The sequence below is a fragment of the Sphaerodactylus townsendi genome, linkage group LG16 (genome assembly GCF_021028975.2).
Source record: "Sphaerodactylus townsendi isolate TG3544 linkage group LG16, MPM_Stown_v2.3, whole genome shotgun sequence".
Classification (NCBI taxonomy): domain Eukaryota; kingdom Metazoa; phylum Chordata; class Lepidosauria; order Squamata; family Sphaerodactylidae; genus Sphaerodactylus; species Sphaerodactylus townsendi.
Genome location: NC_059440.1, coordinates 10,248,373 through 10,267,615, shown reverse-complemented (window position 1 = coordinate 10,267,615; position 19,243 = coordinate 10,248,373). Strand labels below are relative to the sequence as shown.

At 49.4% G+C, this 19,243-nt stretch overlaps 1 protein-coding gene across 2 annotated transcripts in view; it reads right to left on the bottom strand.

The window, feature by feature from the left end:
- SEZ6 (seizure related 6 homolog) overlaps positions 1–19,243 on the bottom strand; it is a 42,562-nt gene that overhangs the window by 2,238 nt on the left and 21,081 nt on the right. For both annotated transcript variants that reach the window (XM_048518897.1, XM_048518898.1), the window contains exons 6-14: positions 19,011–19,205; positions 14,900–15,038; positions 10,910–11,106; positions 9,245–9,439; positions 6,089–6,280; positions 2,279–2,476; positions 991–1,029; positions 673–793; positions 282–384 (exon numbers count right to left, since the gene is read on the bottom strand). In XM_048518897.1, coding sequence (XP_048374854.1) covers positions 282–384; positions 673–793; positions 991–1,029; positions 2,279–2,476; positions 6,089–6,280; positions 9,245–9,439; positions 10,910–11,106; positions 14,900–15,038; positions 19,011–19,205 — 1,379 coding nt within the window. The remainder of the gene's footprint in view (positions 1–281; positions 385–672; positions 794–990; positions 1,030–2,278; positions 2,477–6,088; positions 6,281–9,244; positions 9,440–10,909; positions 11,107–14,899; positions 15,039–19,010; positions 19,206–19,243) is intronic.

The window sequence follows — 19,243 nt, the reverse complement described above, 5'->3', positions numbered from 1 at the left end:
GGGGATGGGGGCATCCCCTTTGGGGGTCCATAACTTTGGACCCCCTGAACCAAACTTCACCAAATCTGTGTGGTATCAGCAGAAGTGTCATCTGACGATAGCCTGAAAACTGTGCCCCCTGCTGGCCGACAATGTAATTAAACTAAAAATACTAAAAATTAGAAACGAACCCAAATTTTTCTGCCCCCCACGTGATCAAATGGTGGCGGCCTGGGACATTTGTCCCCACATGTCCCCATGGTATCTACACCCCTGGGCCATGGGAGGGAGTTGACACTTACTCCGGTTTCATAGGTAGGGTTGTCAAAGGCTGAATCCACGGTGATGTGATCGTAGGGGTGGGAACCCGACAGGGGCAGCTGCAGCGACGGTTTTCCTTGGTGCCTGCGAGGAAGCACAAAGACGCTCCAGGTAGGGTTGCCAACTTCGGGTTGGGAAAATACCTGGGGATTTGGGGGGTGGCGCCTGGAGAAGCCAGGGTTTCAGAGGGGAGCCATACAACCCACCTGTCAAAGCTGCCGTTTTCTCCAGGGAAAATGATCTCCGTAGCCCAGAGATCAGTTGTAAAAGCAGGTGAGTTCCAGGTCACACCTGGAGGTTGGCAACCCTAGCTCAAGGCATCCCCCTTTCAAAGGGCTGCGTGCGGCTTGAGCCACTGAAGCAGGGACTCACCTGGAGATGTACAGGTAAACGGTGCCCAGGAGAAATCCCACAGCAGCCACGGGCAGGAAGATGGCAAAGGCCACGTTCGAGCCTTGCAGGACGTCTCCGGCGGGGGCCATTTTTGCCACAGCTTGTGGGGGAGAAGAAAGAGGTGAGGGGAAGAAATGGGATGGGCCGAGGGGCCAAATGGAGACTGCCAAAGGGCACGCAGTCCGGCCCCAGGGAAGGAGAAGGGCACACGAGCCCAGTTACAGGGTGAAGCCTGCACCGCCTCCCTCCCCAGCAGGAAAACCTGATCAAGGGAGGGATAGTGGCCCGCCTTCTTACCGTCCAGGTTGCGATTGGTGTAGAACTCCTTGGAGGAGGCTGCCAAAGAAATAAAAGCAGGAGGCTGTGAGACCCCAGGCCTCCAACGCAGGCACAAACCTTCCAGAGCCCTGTGAACCTATTTAATCCACTATTTATTTTATTTGATTTCAATCCTGCCCTATCCCTCAGGGCTCAGGTCAGTGGTGGGATCCAAACATTTTAATAACAGGTTCCGATGGTGGTGGGATTCAAACAGTGGCGCCGCTGGACACACGCACCTCCAGTCCCTATTGGGCAGGGAGGTTGCTTTAGTAACCACTTCTCGGCACTCAGAAAAAATTAGTAACCACTTCTAGAGAAGTGGTGAGAACTGGTTGGATCCCACCTCTGGCTCAGGTGCTTCGGCATGCTGGTAACCCTCTTCAAGCCGTGGGCATTTCCTATATCTGCGATCCTGTGGCGTAAGCATGACTCCCCTCACCCCCCCTTCTGCTAAAGTTTCCAGTCCTCATGGCTGCAAAGCGATGCTCGCTTAGTGCGGAGATCACAAAGGCTAAAGCGAGGATTCGGCACGCTTTCTCACCCTACCTTTGAGTAGCGGAACCTGAATACATTTTGTAAGCAAGAAAATGTCTTTGAATAATTCATGGAGCTTCCAGAATATGGTCGACCTTGCCACAGAGCTAAATATTGCTATTCTTGGTTCTGCATCCGCCCCACATGGATGGGCGATGGATATACATATACATGAGCCTTCATTGGCATCCAAAGTACAACCCAGTATCATAATTAAAAGGAGTCACAGTTGTTTAGCGTTAAAAAGCAATACAAAACATAGAAGAAACACAAAGGCGCAGCAAGGGGGAAAAGCGGTGTGTCCTCTGCCCCCGTCCCGCCCAGGAACCCCCCCGCCACGACCCCACAGGGGTGCGCGCCCGGTGAGTTGCGCACCCCACTTCCCCCTTGGAGTTACGCCTCTGAAGAAACAACATTATAAAAATGCATATGTTATAATTTTATGGTACCTAAAATTGACACTTGTTCCTAACAAGGCAAAGGTTTACAGCCACCTGTATGAAACTGGCTACCCTCTCGTGCAGATGTCCTTCCTACCCTCTCGCACAGATCGGCAGAAGGGCTATTTAATGAGAAAGATGTGAAAGCTACAACAGAAGAGTCCGCTCTCAGTGCTAGAACTTGGCCTGAATCTCAGCATAGAACAAGCAGAAAAATAAAACACGTTGTACTGGGGCAATGGATATAGTCAGCGGTACGCTATGGCTAATGCACCCCCCAACAGACTTACTTGTCTTGCAGAAAGGTGGAGTGCCATTCCATTGGGAAGGGTGACCTGGCACGCAACGTAGGGTGGCATCACCTAGCAGTGTATAGCCTGCTGTGCAGGAGAACCGCAGCAGTGTGCCCGCCTGGTACACTCTCTTCTCTGGGTTCTGAGATCCGTGGTCAGGGACGCCAGGGTTGAGGCAGGGTTCGTACACCTCCGCTACGAAAAGAAGAACAACCAGAAGGGAGTCCAGTGAAGGTCTTTGGGGCTGACCATTCATTTCTTCAAACTAAGAGCCAGAGGGCTCTTTGAAGCACCCAGCAAAGGCCCCTCCGTGCCCAGTGTGGCCTTTGGACCACTCGTTAAAAGCCCAGCGTGAGCCCAGAACCTCTCGAACTTGCACCAGGAAGCCCATGAGAGTTTGTTCCATCCTTTTGTGATATGGTTAAGATAATTGCCAGCTAACGCTGTATGTTGGGACAAGCTAATAGGAGCCAGATTGGTGAAGAGCAGGTGGATTCTAATCTGGAGAACCGGGTTTGATTCCCCACTCCTCCACCTGAGTGGCAGAGGCTTATCTGGTGAACCAGGTGTGTTTCTATACTCCTACATTCCTGCTGGGTGACCTTGGGCTAGTCACAGTTCTTCGGGACTCTCTCAGCCCCACCGACCTCACAAGGTGTCTGTTGTGGGCAGTGACGTAGGTATAGATTTTTTAACGGGGTGGGTTCAGTGACTGAGCTGACTTTCCAGCTGGGCCGTCCTATACATTGTTTCAAGCAAGCCGGATATATAATGGGAGGGGTTTGAACCTGTGAACCCCCGCCCCACTTTACCTATGTCCCTGGTTGTGGGGAGAGGAAGGGAAAGGAGCTTGCAAGCCACCTTGATTCTCCTTACAGGAGAGAAAGGTGGGGTATAAATCCAAACTCTTCTTCTTAATTGAGGAATCGTGTAGAGCATGTTTTCCAATCGTTGCCCAGAGCAGTTCCATTTCATTGACCGATTCTGAGTTAGATGGGCTTAATTATGAATTGCCCCACGGGACCAGACGCATCAGCCATCTGGTCTAGGGTGGCCACCCAGACACCCAAGAAGTTCTCCAGAGCCCCCAAGCCTCCACCTGTTCGAATGTCTGCAGTTAGACACCCAGAGTATGCCGTTTTGGAGCATGGAGGTCCAGTTAGCCATGGTGGCTAGCAGCCTTTATCGGACCTCCCTCTTCCACCCCTTCGTGTCATCCCGATGTTTTGCGGGGGGTTTTTTTGGTACAACGATTTTTATTTGTACTTTCGACTCAGAATCCAAAACATACCTAACAACAAAAAATTGATCAAATGATAAAGTTCTTATTTCGTAGACGTCCAGTTTCCTCTGCACCGAATATTAACCCTTATACCCCACACTTTCAGCACTTGACTGTTAGTATTGGGCTCAACGGAGCCCTGCAGTGTGGCCCTTGAGACTGCCCTCCAATCGGTCAAAATACCACTGGGAAGCCCTTCTTTGAAGCCCTACAGTTCTCCTACCTGCTGTAAATCCACTTGATGGCCTGGTCATATGACCCGCATTTAAATCATGTTGCTCACCAAGATATCAGGGGGGTCCTTTGTGAAACACCTTGGAGAAGTCTGGGCACATCACACTAACTACATTCCCAGGATCCGCTCAGCAAGTAAACCCGTCAAAAAGCATGACGAGATTAATGTAACGAGATTTATTCTTAACAAATCCGCCCTGGCTTCTATTGATCTCTGCAGCGTTTCCGAGAGGCTTGTAGATAGACTGCTTTATAATCTGTTCTGGTATCGTATTGAAACTGATGATTCAGTCATTTCCCTGTAATTTTCCTCATTGAATGTCAGCGCAGCGTTTGTCTTGCTTCATTCTGGTGGCATTGCACAGGTCCTCCAAGAAGATGGCACGGGCAATCTTAGCCACAGGGCATCTGAAGCAGCTGGCTGGGTGCCCCCCTGGGTGCCCAAGGCCCTGCCCTTCAGCAAGGTGGGAAAGAAGAGGAAGCAGGGTCACGTGCCCCCCTCTAGTTATCAGGTAGCTGGCTTGATGCTGGCCATGCACCTCTGCCCCCTCTGGGGCTCAGACAGCGGCTAGCTTAGCAGTGGCAGAATTTACCTGCCTGCTTTACTGGGGGAAGGCCTTTCTTGAGCCTGGAGGATGGGTCGGGTGGACAGTGATTCTCGAGCCCTGTCCTGCAGAGAGCTGCCAGCATGGTGTAGTGGTTAAGAGCAGGTGCACTCTAATCTGGAGAACCGGGTTTGATTCCCTGCTCTGCCACTTGAGCTGTGGAGGCTTATCTGGTGAACCAGATTAGCTTGTGCACTCCAACACATGCCAGCTGGGTGACCTTGGGCTGGTCACCGTTCTTCGGAGCTCTCAGCTCCACCCACCTCACAGGGTGTTTGTTGTGGGGGCGGGGGGAAGGGAAAGGAGATTATAAACCTTTTTTTGAGTCTCCTTACAGGAGAGAAAGGGGGATATAAATCCAAACTCTTCTTCTTCTTCATCCTGAACTTTTGCCCAAGGCCTTAGAATCACTAGGACTGCCCTGGAGGACAGAGAGGCTATCAGCAAGTTCCTTTAGCATCCCAGATGTAATTCATCCATGCTAAAAGACTTAAACTCATTTCAGCTTTAGCCGGGTGTTTTCTGACCCACTCCTTATCACTTGGAGCTGTAATCCTGTCCCCTGGCCACTGATGCTATTTTTGTTAGATTGCACATTTTTTTCTGGGCGAAGAGGAAGGTGAAGCAAGACTTGAGCACTCCCCTTTGTCACTGACTGACATTTCACCAGGTGAGCTGGAGTGGCAGATGGTTTAAGAGCAGAAGACTCTAATCCGGAGAACTGGGTTCGATTCCCTGCTTCTCCACATGAAACCTGCTGCATGATCGTGGGCCAGCCCCAGTTCTCTTAGAACTCTCTCAGTCCACATGGAGCCAGGCAGTGGCAAGTCACCTCCAAACATCTCTTGCCTAGAAATTGCTATGGGGTCGCCATAAGTCAGCTGAAACTTGATGGAGTGCGTTGGACATGCTCTCTCTCTCTCTCTCTCTCTCTCTCTCTCTCCAAACTGACTGAGAAGCCATTCTGCTATTTCCATACTCATATTTGGAACATATTTGTCAGAAACCCATTTTGTTGTTCTGAGCATATCTTGTTTAAAGAAACAAGTTCTTTTGTTGTTCTGAGAAAGTTGTTCTGAACAACTTTTGTTGTTTTGTTGTTCTGAGCCTATCCCTTGTTTAAGGAAACTTTTTTGTCTGAATGGAATCTACTGCCCATCAACTTCGTTGGGTGCTCCTATGTGCTGCTATTTCGAGAGGAAGGAAAAAAAATCTCTACTTTTTCTCCCCTATGCCTACTTTATCGCTCTCATTTTATAGACCTTCCTTTGGTGATTTTTTACAAACTTGAAAAGCCTTATAACTTTTACTTTTTCATCAAAAGCAGAGGGCTCTATCCTCAGGACTAGGAGATGCCTCTGGAACACAAGATAATGAGAGCGCTTCTCTATCCCTTGCCCCAAGCCTCAGGCAGAGAGAGAGAGAGGCACCTTCCGCACATGCAGGATAATACACCTTCAATCCACTTTCACAATTGTTTGCAAGTGGATTTTGCTATTCCGCACAGCTGCAAAGTGCATTGAAAGTGGATTGAAAGCGCATGATTCTGCATGTGCGGAAGGGGTCAGAAAGAGAGAGAGAGGGGGAGAGAGAGAGAGAGAGAAGTTCGCCAGTTGTGGAAGTTGTGAACCTGATCCTGGTTCAGAGCCCCCGTCCGCATCAAGCCTGCGAACCCAAGTGACTTACGGATGCATTTGGGAAGACGATCGCTCCACTTGGGATCTCCGGCTTGTCGGTCATGACAGGTGATTACACCGCTCCCAGCCAGCGCGTAGCCTTTGTCACAGACGAACTGGATGGTGGCGCCCACAGGGAATTTGCCGCTGGAGACCATGCGGCGGCTGTGATCCACATCTCCAGGGTCCCGGCACGTGGTCACTACAGAGAGAAGGAAGAGGACAGCTTGGGAGAGCTGTTACCCACTGGCTCTGTTCATTCTCCCTGGAGCATCACCCACTCTTCAATGCCTGGCAGGAGGGCTATTTCTTTGCAAAACAATGCAGAATGCAGAAAAAAAATGGAAAATAAACACCTGAAATTCAGACTTCAGCAATACAACCAACAGAACCAGTTCTTCAAGCCTAGCCAATGAGTTATTTTCCCCCCCAGCAATAATGATCAAGTATTAATTTGCCAAGGAGGGAAGGGGTCTGGTAGAACATGCATACTGAAGGCTCTGTGTTCAAAGCTTTGTAATCAATGGTGGGATTCAAAAAATTTAACGACAGGTTCTGGTTGAATGGGGGTGCTGCCCCCGCCCGCTCAATCAGAACCGGCTGCCACCCCTTCACTCAACCTCCATCAAGGGAGGAGGCAGGGCCGCAGCATCTGGCGGGGGCGTGGCTTGCTGCTGGCTGCTTCCGCCTCCTCCCCACCCTGGGCTGGTGCTAAAAGCCCCAGCGTTGCTCCCTCTCCCAGGGTAGAGAGAACAGGGGGGCTTTTAGCAACCAATTTGGCCATTCTGGGAGGGGCTGATGGGAATTGTAGTCCATGAACATCTGGAGAGCGGCAGGTTGCAGACCCCTGGTATAGACCACAGTCCTAAATAATTTTTCTAAGTAATTTTGAGGATCACTTAGTGCAGTGAAAGATTATTGCCTGTGTAGAGAATCCCTCTTTAATAATTCAGTTATGCATAGCTTGTGGAAAGCACTGGAATGGGTCTAGGTCTCTCTCTCTCTCGGTATTTAGATTTATATCTCCCCATTATAGTGGAGCTTGGGATGAATAACAAGTCAAACATACATACGTTCCGTAAACTGGTGAGAAATTTTGCAAAAATTAGCAACATTTCCGAATTCAACAAATCTTCAGTTTTCGCAATATGTTTGAAGGCAATATTATTGAATTCCAGTCTATCAACCGCACCTCCTGCACCCATTTAAAATGTTTATATTCATCCCAGTATTTGCCCGGTACACCCCCCCTTAAAAAAAAGACTTTCCAATTAGGTTGCAACACCTTCTTGGAAAATGACTTTTTTTTTGGCAAGATAATTTGCATGAGAAGGGGTTTTCTTCTAAATCCTGCGTCTCCTATTCATTTTTAAAAGAATCCAACTCCCCAGTCCTTGGACAGAATGCCACCCGCTGTGCGTGAACGAGCTCAGCAAGGTCTGTGAAGTGCCAGCAGGGGGAGCTCTTGGCATAACCAAAACTTTAATGTCCGGTTCCATTCCCAGCCGTGCTCAGATTGTGTACGAAAGCAATACATGTGTCGGAGAGAGGCCAAAGGGCCTCTCTTGCGCTTCTTCCCGTCTTTGTTTATGCTCACAGACCAAGTGGCCATAAGCAAATAGAGGAGAAAACAGATACTTAACTAAAAATGATATTGTTACCTTGCGAGACGTCATCGCTATTACTAAATGCCACGGACAGGGACTCTGCTACTGTCACAGAGTCACGTGAGGATCAATATCAGCTAACAATTTAGCTACAATCTCCACCTCTAGAGTTGGGGTTAGGGTGGCTAATCTCCAGGTGGTGGCTGATTTCCTGCTGTTATGACCGATCTCCAGGTACCAGAGACCACTTTGGAAGGTGGGCTCTATGGAATCATATCCAATCGAAGTTCCCCCCCATCCCGAAACAGCCCTCTCAGACTCCACCCCCAAAATCTCCAGGTATTTCCCAACCTGAAGCCAGCAACCCTAGCTGGGATCCATTTATCAATGTTCATTGTGAGCCTCTTATCTCAAACTGCAGCGAATTAAAGTCAATAAGGAAAGGCCAGATTGGGTCTACATTTTCAAGATTTACAATCACAAACTGTCTCAGACAAAGGGACCCGTGCAAATCTGCCCAATAGTTCCCTTAGTGGCAGGGGAACCACATACACATCTGTCAGAGGCGTAGCGAGGGGGAAAAGCACCCAGTGCACCGGTGTGTCCTCTGCCCCTGCCACGCCACGCCCCCACCGTGCCTCGCCACACTCCCACAGGGGTGCGCACCTGGTGCATTGCACCCCGTGTCCCCTTGGAGCTACGCCTCTGACATCTGTTGAACGCACACACTCTGGCCCCTTCTGAACATGCAGAATAATGCACTTTCAGTCCACTTTCATCATTGTTTGCAAGTGGATGTTGCTATTCCGCACAGAAAATCCAGTTGCAGAGTGCACTGAAAGTGGATTCAAAGTGCCTCATTCTGCATGTGCCTCGGTTACGTTAATCAGAGCAAGGAGACCCCATGCAGTATTGAGCTCTGATCTAGCACATGCCATTGCTGATACCTCAAGGGGAAGCCGAGAAAGCTCTGTTTCTTCCCAGAATCTCAATGACTTGCCAAAGGGGTGGATGAGACACCAAGGGGAATAATTCACTGGGCTATCCCTGGGCTATCCTGCCTGGCCATCAGTGGGACGCACGCACGCAAGCACGCACGCACGCACATACACACACAATCCAAGTTGGGGTACTCTTGGAAATTTGGGGATGGACCTCAGTGGGATACAATGCCACGGAATCCACGCTCCAAAACATCCCCTTTCTCCAAGGGAACTGATCTCAGTAGTCTGAAAATGAGCTGTAATTCTGGGGGGTCCCCAGGTGGCCCCACCTGGAGGCAGGTATCTTTAAGGAAGATCGATGCCTGCCCATTCTTCCAAGACCTGATCTTCAAAATATTTATGTGCTTATTGTGTATTCAGAAGGAGACGTGACTTCAGTTTCAATGCAAGCACACACACAAAACCCTGTTCTTGAGCAATCGCTTTGCTTCCCGTGTGGGTCCAGATAAACAGCAGCAGTCCAGGCAGCGGAGGAATAAAATAGGTAGGAAACGGAGGAAAATACATAGGAAACGAGAGAGGCTTCCATGTACTCCCCTCCGCGTACTCACTCACCTCGCTGGCAAGAGGGCAGGTCCCCACTCCAGGTCAAGTCCCAGTGGCACATCAGGAGCTCGGTGCCCACCAATTCATAGCCAGGGTAGCAGTGGTAGGTAACCACAGTGCCATGGATCAGTTCTGGGTGGGACACAGTCTTCCAGCCGTTGGGGATCTCCGGCAGCTCCGGGCAAGTGTCGTTGCGGGGTACCTCTGAGAGGGAAAGGGCACACGTTGATCAGAGAGATGGAAAATCAGACCGGCCAGCCCCCTGCCCGGCCGCAGGAACCCCTGCACGCCTCCCTGCCCTCCCTACAGGGAAATGCACAGTACTGTTATTTCAGTGTAAGATTCACAGAGAAGGAGAATCCAACCCAGAGGTGCTGATTTCAGCACAACTACGTGTTGGATGCATGGGCTGTTTCCGCACGGTCCAAATATCCTGCGTTGAGCAAGAGAAATACCCCGTTCCGTACAAGAATTTTGCATGGTTCCCAGTCCTCAAGCGGGTTTGCCCCCCGATATTTCCCTCATCCCAGGGTATTAAAAAATCACCAAATGGGCGATTATTTTCCAAAATCCCAGGGTGAGCCTGCTACCGTACAAACACCACGGGAGCAGAACCAGTTTATTTTTCCTGCCCAGCTGCCTGATCTCCCCCTTGATCTCCCTGCCTGACATTCATTCAAGCTCCCACAACAGCCAATCAGAACGAGGGACACCGGGCATGCTCAGATATGCTTGCAATGTAAAGGCAAAAGACCCGGGCTCATGCGAAACAAACTGGAGTGTTTCCTCCTGGTCTTCACTAGATTCCTTCACAAAATGGGCAGCCACGTGAAGGGAGAAACTGGGATACAACAGACCCGGATTATAAGAAACCAATTGTGACCAGGTGTGATTGTGCCGTGCGGAAACAGCCGTGATCTAACTGTACCCGAACTAGAAGTCAGAGCGGCAGCACTCAACCCGGGCATCTGATCTAACTGCACCTTGACTAGCTTTTTCGCAACAATGAAAGCTTTGGGGTGCTGTGCAGTTTCCGGGCTGTTTGGCCATGTTCTAGCAGCATTCTCTCATGACGTTTTGCCTGCATCTGTGGCTGGCCTCTTCAGAGGATCTGATGGTAGGAATGGAAAGCAAGTGGAGTATATATACTGTGAGGTCGTTAGAGAACACAGTAGGTGTGCTTTCCTGAGCCGTAGTTTTTCCAATTTCCAAGTGTCTTGGAACAATTTCTCCCCGTAGAGATGTTCAATGTATTGTTGAAGGCTTTCACGGCCAGTTCTCTAACGACCTCACAGTATATATACTCCACTTGCTTTCCATTCCTACCATCAGATCCTCTGAAGATGCCAGCCACAGATGCAGGCGAAACGTCAGGAGAGAATGCTGCTAGAACACGGCCATACAGCCCAGAAACCACACAGCACCCCAGTGATTCCGGCCGTGAAAGTCTTCGACAATACAATGAAAGCTTTAACGGTTCGGGGGCTCTATTCTGCTTCTGTTGTCAAATCCTGCACAAAACCAAGCAAAGCACACATGCTCCAAGTGAACACTGAAAATTGTTTCTGGATTTCTCTTTGGCTAACCTCTTCCTGAAAGAAAAATGAAGCAGAGAAGAAGCTGGGGCATTTTGCCACAGAGCTCCTGCCTTCCAAACGTCTGGGAGATGCAAACCTGTAAAGTGGACAATGAATCCCTGCTGGTAGCCCAGGCCGCTGCTGCCAGGGTCAGACTGAAACTGGATGGTGACGTCAGCTGTTGAGGTGAAGAGCTTGAAGCGCCGGTTGAGGCCGGAGTACTGGCCCAGGATGCGTGCGGTCAAGTCGTCTCCGTCATAGAAGGTCAGCACGTCCCCTTTGCCCAGGCGCAACCTGAAGGACGAAGAAGAAGAGGAGTTTGGATTTATACCCCACCTTTCTCTCCCTGTAAGGAGACTCAAGGTGCCTTACAAGCTCCTTTCCCCGCCTCTTCCCACAACAAACACCTTGTGAGGTAGGTGGGGCTGAGAGAGTTCAGAGAGAACTGTGACTAGCCCAAGGTCACTTAGCAGGAACGTAGGAGTGTGGAAACACAGCTGGTTCACCAGATAAGCCTCCGCCACTCAGGTGGAGGAGTGAGGAATCAAACCCCGTTCTCCAGTTTAGAATCCACCTGCTCTTAACCTCGCTGGCTCTGTCAGCAAAGAATGGGAGATCTGGGTGGCTCTGTGATCACTTTCCAAGCAGTGGTGGACAGTGACAAAAAGGAAAATTACTGAAGTGTTGTTTAGAGACTAAAGTGCATTATGACAGCGTGTGTAAGAAAAAACCATGACAGTGTCAAAAATATTATACTCCTTGGCCGGGGGCCCCCTAGATTTTGTTCCCCATTGAAAAAAGATTCTCAACATTCACAGGAACAAAAAACAAACACAAACACTTTCACACCGTCACATCAATACAAAACAAAAACAAAAAAGGAAAATAACCAAATAATGACTTCCCGCTATCTCACTATTGCATCTAACTAAAATGAAACAATTTATCAGATACACACTTTATCATTTATCATTTCCTGCATCTAACTAAAATGAAACAGTTTATCAGATCTTTTCCAATATTCTATTTTAGTCTGCTGTTTTCTTTCAAATCTCAAATCCCGCAATTGTTTCTCTTCTACCATACGTTTTCAATAGGTAGACCGTAAAAGGTTACCAGTTTTCTGCAAACTTCTCTGTATTACTGTCCTTTAATAAGGCTGTTAATTTTGCCATTTCTGAATATTCTGTGACCTTCTGTATCGAATCTTCCTTTGTTGGTCATTTTTCCTCTCTCCATTTCTGCATGTACAACGTCCTTGCAGCAGTACACATATACAAGAAGGAAATCCCCTAGATTTTGAGGCCCTAGGCTTCGCCCTGCCAAGACTATAGGTAAATCCAGCACTGCACAGACACCCCATTGAAGGGTCCTGCATTAAGACAGAACTCTTTACCACAAGCTTTGATGGCAACCACTGGGTTAAAAAAAGAACCGGGCATTGTTCACCAAGAAGTACATCAAAGTCTGGCTGCCAATGCAATGAAACAGAACCTCTGCATTCAAGATGCGCCCACTTGTCAGAGCTAGGGACACACAGGGGGAGAAGATGGCCGCTCCCTTTGTAGCTTGCTTGTAAGAAAGCCTTCCCACATTTATCGGGCAGCTGGTGATGGGTCCAAAACTGGGCGCTACATTTGGGGGGGTCTGTGGCACAATCTCAAAACATCTATATTTGAAGGCGTGAAAAAACCCCTCAGTGAGATCTGATAACGACGACTCAATGTTTTTTCACAGTATTTTTCACACGTGGCTAGCCAGCATGACACGATTTTCGACTCTGCCCCTGATGAAACTGCCCACACGTTTGTAAGAGTTGGCAGAGCTTTCCCTAATTCAGATCTGAGCTGAAATCTTTAAATTGTGACGATTCAAATCATGGGCTCAGTATGTGGGAATGCTTTATGGCCCCAACCAAAGGGGGTGGGGGGTGGGATCCAGTGTTGGGAGCGGTGCAGGACCACTCTGGAGGATTTGCCTTCCCTGGGGCACTTGCCCTGGCACAGTGGCAAATCCGTCTGTGGGTGGTTAGTGGGACAGTGGGACATCCCAGCAGCATCCCTGCAGGGGCGTAATGCCCATTGGGCAAGGTGGGCAGCTGCCCAGGGCACCACCTTGTGGGGGGCATCAAAATGCAGGGTTCGTTTTTGGGTATTTTTAGTAGTTTTCCATTTTTGGCCTGCAGGGGGTGCAGTTTTTAGGCTAGCAGCACCAAAATTTCAGCGTATCATCAGGAGACTGTCCTTATGCTACCCCCCAAGTTTGGTGAGGTTTGGTTCAGGGAGTCCAAAGTTATGGACTCCCAAAGGGGGTGCCCCATTCCCCATTGTTTGGTTGTGGTGGAGTGGCCGCCCATGGGGGAGGGGGCATCCAACTCAGGTTTTGTCCAGGGCTACAGTTTGCCTCGTTACACCCCTGCATCCCTGCACCCCCACTGGAGCAGTGGTGGCAATCCAGGGGCATGGCCGGGGGAGGAGCCAATGCTAGTCAGTTTCCTCCCAGCCATTGCCTCATTGCTCCGGCAGCGGGGGCTTCGCACACGTCACCTTTTCAGTGGTGTAAGTCCATTAAGCCCAATGAGGACTTTCCAGCAGCAGGAAGGTTTTTAGTTTCCCCTCAATGCCAGAAAGCCCACTGGGGAGAGATGGGGCTGCAGTGCCACGTCCAAGCGCCCTGTCGTTTAGATGGGGCTGCCCGATACATCCAGGCTGAGCCACCCCACATATTGGAAATGTTGACCTGATAGGGGGAAAAGGTGCCAAACAGTACAACCCCTGTGCAGTTACTTCAGTCTAAGCCACAGGTGTCAAACTCGCGGCCCTCCAGATGTTATGGACTACAGTTCCCATCATCCCCTGCCAGCATCCATGCTGGCAGGGGATGATGGGAACTCTAGTCCATAACATCTGGAGGGCCGCGAGTTTGACACCTGTGGTCTAAGCCAACTGAAATAAATGGATTAGACTGGAGTAAGTCTGCATAGGGCTGGACTGTATATCAAATATTAGGAGTTTGGTGGTTGTGGGTTTTCCGGGCTGTGTGGCACTATGTAAAAGACTTCCCCCTGTGATATACCTCTGAAGATGCCAGCCACAGATGCAGGCGAAACGTTAGGAACAAGATCCACCAGACCACGGCCACGCAGCCCGGAAAACCCACCACAACCAGTTGAATCCAGCCGTGAAAGCCTTCGACAATATATTAGGAGTCTGCTGGCCAACCTGGGAGTGAACACCAGACGCCATCCCATAAGGGGAAACCAACTCTAATCCTTAATACCATTTCATGCAATGTTTTCCCCAACATTAAAATGTAGCCATTGTCAAATATATCTCTTTCTGTGCCTGCTTAAGCTAATACTAGATAAGGAGCATGTTTCCACCCTGATCTGATGGCCCAGGATAGCTCGAGGTCATCAGATCCGTAAAAAACTTAGCCGGATGGGCCTTGGTTAGTACTTGGATTGGGGGATCAACCAAGAAAAAGGTGGTGAACCATCTCTGCTGGTCTCTTGCTTTGAAAACCCTACAGCAGTGATGGCGAACCTTTTCGAGACCGAGTGCCCAAATTGCACCCCAAAACCCACTTATTTATCATGAAGTGCCAACATGGCAATTTAACCTGAATACTGAAGTTTTCGTTTAGAAAAAACGGTTGGCTCCGAGGCGCATGTTACTCGGGAGTAAGCTTGGTGAAGCAACCGTGCAACGCTTTGAATGGGTGAATCACGACCCTAGGAGGGTTTACTCAGAAGCAAGGCCAGCCTAGATGTGTGTGTGTGTGTGGGGGGGTGATTTTCCACTCCCCCCACATGACAAACTCTGTGTGCACGTGCCCTCAGAGAGGGCTCTGAGTGCCACCTCTGGCACGCGTGCCACAGGTTCGCCACCACTGCCCGACAGGGTCGCTATTAATCGGCTGCACTTTCCAACACCAAAGGAAAAGGAGGGTTAAAAACGTTCAGCGTGGAGTGTTTTCACAAACAGATCCCCGATTTCTCTAACATTTGTGGTCATGGATTCGCTTGCCACGGCATCTGTGTTTCTTCTTGGTACAGCACATAGCATCGCATCGGCAGTATACTCACACTTGGATATCCAGCATGATGCGCTTGTCCTCTTCCACGTGCAACCCCCAGATGCAATCCTGACCCTTCCCATAGGGCTCTGGCCAGTTCGGAGAAAGCACCACGCCAGCTGCATCCGTGATCTCCCCACTGCACACAGCTGTGAGACGCAGAAAAGAGGGGTCAGAAGGGGTCAGGACAGCAGCGAGGCAAGGGGTTGTGTAAGAACGGGTTTACAGATGTCCCTTTGGGCGCCCCACACAGCCAGCGCCAACTAGAAGATTCTGCGTGTCCTCTGGAAACGCTTTGCTTCGTGCCAGCAAAAAAAGAACAAAACCAACAGAGGGGCCTGTCTCTTGTATCCCGAATACTGACTCAGTCAATTCACCTAAATATCGAGGTCACCCGTCTCGAATGCTGCTGACGGGTCTAGCAGCATCAGCAGCCGTGTGAGCAAAAGGCCATTCATGCCGCTTTGGCCCCGAATCCTGGCCAGATGCCAGGGCAAGGGCAGGTGTTTTGTCCAGAAATGGGCACAGCTGCTCTGGCTCCAGCTGCTCAGTCACCTTGCTCAGGAAGGGGAGAGTGGACATAGGTCGACAATTGCTCACTTCCCTCGCACGCCGAACAGCGTTCCTTCAATCCACTTTCAAGGCACTCTGCCACTGCATTTCGCTTTGCAGAATTGGCAAAATCCGCTGGTGTTGACAGTGGATCAAAAGCGCATTGTTCAGCGCGTGTGCAAGCCCCAAAGACAACCTAAGAAGAGGTCTAACGTCGCAGCTTGTTTCGGAAGCCTTCTGAAACGCCTTCCCCTGCAGAGGGACTCTTTGGACCTGAATGGCCAAAACAGCTATGCCTGCTGGCCAACATTTCGTTCTTGGGCAGGGCGCTCGAGCGAGTGACGGCCACTCTGCTTCAGGCCGTTTTGAGACCTGTTTCAATTTGAATTCAGCCCCAGAGCTGGTTGGGGTGTGTGTGAATCCTTTTGTTGCCATGATTGACATTCTGCACTAGGAGAAGGATCTTTCCGTTGCTTCAATGCCATCAAACATGGTATCCCAGAGAGGCAGGCAGGATTGGGAATGGGTGCTGGCGAATGTCAGGGATTGTGGCCTTCTGCGTGCCAAGAACATCCTTAAGAACATAAGAACAAGCCAGCTGGATCAGACCAAAGTCCATCTAGTCCAGCTCTCTGCTACTCGCAGTGGCCCACCAGGTGCCTTTGGGAGTTCACATGTAGGATGTGAAAGCAATGGCCTTCTGCGGCTGTTGCTCCCAAGCACCTGGACTGTTAAGGCATTTGCAATCTCAGATCAAAGAGGATCAAGATTGGTAGCCATAAATTGACTTCTCCTCCATAAATCTGTCCAAGCCCCTTTTAAAGCTATCCAGGTTAGTGGCCATCACCACCTCCTGTGGCAGCATATTCCAAACACCAATCACACGTTGCGTGAAGAAGTGTTTCCTTTTATTAGTTCTAATTCTTCCCCCCAGCATTTTCAATGAATGCCCCCTGGTTCTAGTATTGTGAGAAAGAGAGATATATTTCTCTCTGTCAACATTTTCTACCCCATGCATAATTTTATAGACTTCAATCATATCCCCCCTCAGACGCCTCATATCCAAACTAAAGCGTCCAAAACGCTGCAGCCTCTCCTCAGGGGAAGGTGCTCCAGTCCCTCAATCATCCTCGTTGCCCTTCTCTGCACTTTTTCTATCTCTTCTCATAATATCCTGTTTGAGATGTGGTGACCAGAACTGCAAGCAGTACACCAAGTGTGGGCGCAGCACTGCTGTATATAAGGGCATGACAATCTTTGCAGTTTTATTAATTCCTTTCCGAATTACCCCCAGCATAGAGCTTGCCTCTTTCACAGCTGCCATACATGGAGTTGACATTCCAATGGAACTATCACCTAAGACTTCAAATCCCTTTCCTGGTCTGTGACTGATAGCACTGGACTCCCTGTAGCGCAGTATGTGAAGTTTGGATTTTTTGCCCCTATGTGCATCAACTTTGCATTTTGCTACATTGAACTGCAGAGCATTTGCCATTTCTTAGCCTCCACTCACCTAATTTATCAAGCAATCCGCTTTGGGAGCTCCTGTAGAATCCTTTTGTGGTTCTCACCTCACCCTCACATAATTTGGTATCATCTGCAAACTTCTGGCCACCACGCTACCCACCCCTACTTCCAGGTCATTTATGAATAGGTTAAAGAGCACCGGGTCCCAATATCGGATCCTTGGGGACACCCACTCCCCACATCTCTCCATTGTGAGAATTTCCCATTTACACCCACACTCTTTTGCTTCCTGTTTCTCAACCAGTTTTTAATCCATAGGGAGGGACTTCCCCCCTCTTATTCCCCTTTCATTGCTGAGTTTTCTACAGTCTCTGGTGAGGGAACTTTGTCAAAAGCCTTTTGGAAATCCAAGCAGACAATGTCCACTGGTTCCCCCCTTTATCCACATGCCTATTTACATCCCTCAAAGAACTCTAGTAAGTTTGTAAGACAGGATTTGCCTCTGCAAAAGCCATGCTGACTCTTTCTCAGCAGGTTTTGCTTTTGTACATGTTTTATAATTTTATCTTTAATGACAGATTCTACTAATTTACCAGGAACAGATGTCAAACTGACTGGCCTGTAATTTCCCGGGTCCCCCCTAGATCCTTTCTTAAAGATTGGTGTGACATTGGCCATCTTCCAGTCTTCAGGGATGGAGCCTGATTTCAAGGATAAGTTGCATATTAAAGTGAGATATCCTTCCACTTCATTCATTCATTCATTCATTCATTCATTCATTCATTCATTCATTCATTCATTCATTCATTCATTCATTCATTCATTCATTCATTCATTCATTCATTCATTCATTCATTCATCAAATTTGATATACCGCCCCATCCCCAAAGGGCTCTGGGAGGTGTACAATAATTAAAACAATAAAATATCACATTAAAATCCCAATTAAAACATCAATAATCATAAGATGACGACACCAACTTTGGCTCTTAAATCACGTTGTGGTGTGAGGCGAGCCAACCCCTCTTCGCCATTGGGCTGCCAGGTCTACCCTGGCCACCAGCAGCGGATGAGGGGTAGGGTTGCTAGATTCAGGTTGGGAAACTCCTGAGATTTGGGGCTGGACTCTGGGGCAGACAGGGGCCTCAGTGGGGTGCCATGCCAAACAGTCCACCTTCCAATGCATCCATTTCCTCCAAGAAAACTGATATCTGTAGTCTGGAGATGAGCTGCAATTCTGGGGGGTCCCCAGGTCCCATCTGGAGGTTGGCATCTCTACTGAGCATGAAAGACATACCGTATATACTTGTGTAAAAGTCGACCCGAATATAAGTCGAGGCACCTAATTTTACCACACAAAACTGGGAAAACTTATTGACTTGAGTATAAATCTAGGGTGGGAAATGCAGCAGCTACAGGTAAATTTCAAAAATAAAAATAGATATGGTCGGGCACTATTTGGGGGTCTCTGCCACTGACCCCACCATCTCACCAATCCCAAGGTCTCTGCCACCGACCTCTCCATCCCGCAGCTTGTCCAGCTCACCCAGGTCGACTGGCTGTCACCCACCGAGAGCCAGGGACCGGCAGCCGCCGAGAAAAAGGCAGAGGCAGAGGAAGCGGCTGAAAGGGGGGAGGCAGAGAAGAAGGCAGAGGAGAGCGAAGCAGAGGCAGAGAAAGCGGCTGGAAGGGGGAAGGCAGAGAAGAAGGCAGGAGAGAGCAAAGACGGGGGGAACGCCGCACAAGAATTAAGTGGGACCCTCACTCGCGTTTAAGTCGAGGGGGGCTTTTTCAGCACAAAAAAAATGTGCTGAAAAAGTAGACTTATATGCGAGTATACAAGGTACTTGTAAATCTCTGGGGTCTGGATAATTCTGGGGGAACTCCAGCCCTCACTGGGTGACTGGAAACCCTACTCATTTTTACCAATAGTTTCATGGATAGATTTGAGAAGTATGTTTTTATGCTTTTATTGTTGAATTGCTTTTTATCCTGTTAGCCCCCTTTAGGAGGATTCTGGAGAGGCAGCATCCCATTCTCAAAATAAATCCCCTGAAGGCTCACCAAACCTCCTCCCGAGTCAGGGACCTCCGCCGACTTACCTCGGCAGGCCGGCTCAGTCTCGTTCCATTGAGGGTTGGTGGGGTCGATGCACTCGATGATGACGGAGCCTTGCTCCAGAGTGTAGCCGGCCTCACAGGCAAACTCCACGGTGGCGCCCAGAGCGTAGGTTGCATCGCTGGTGGTGAAGTTCCCGTACTTGACGAACGGCTCATAGCAATGCCCCGGTTCAAAGGCTACAGTGGGAAGAATAGAAGGGAGAAAGGGAATAGGA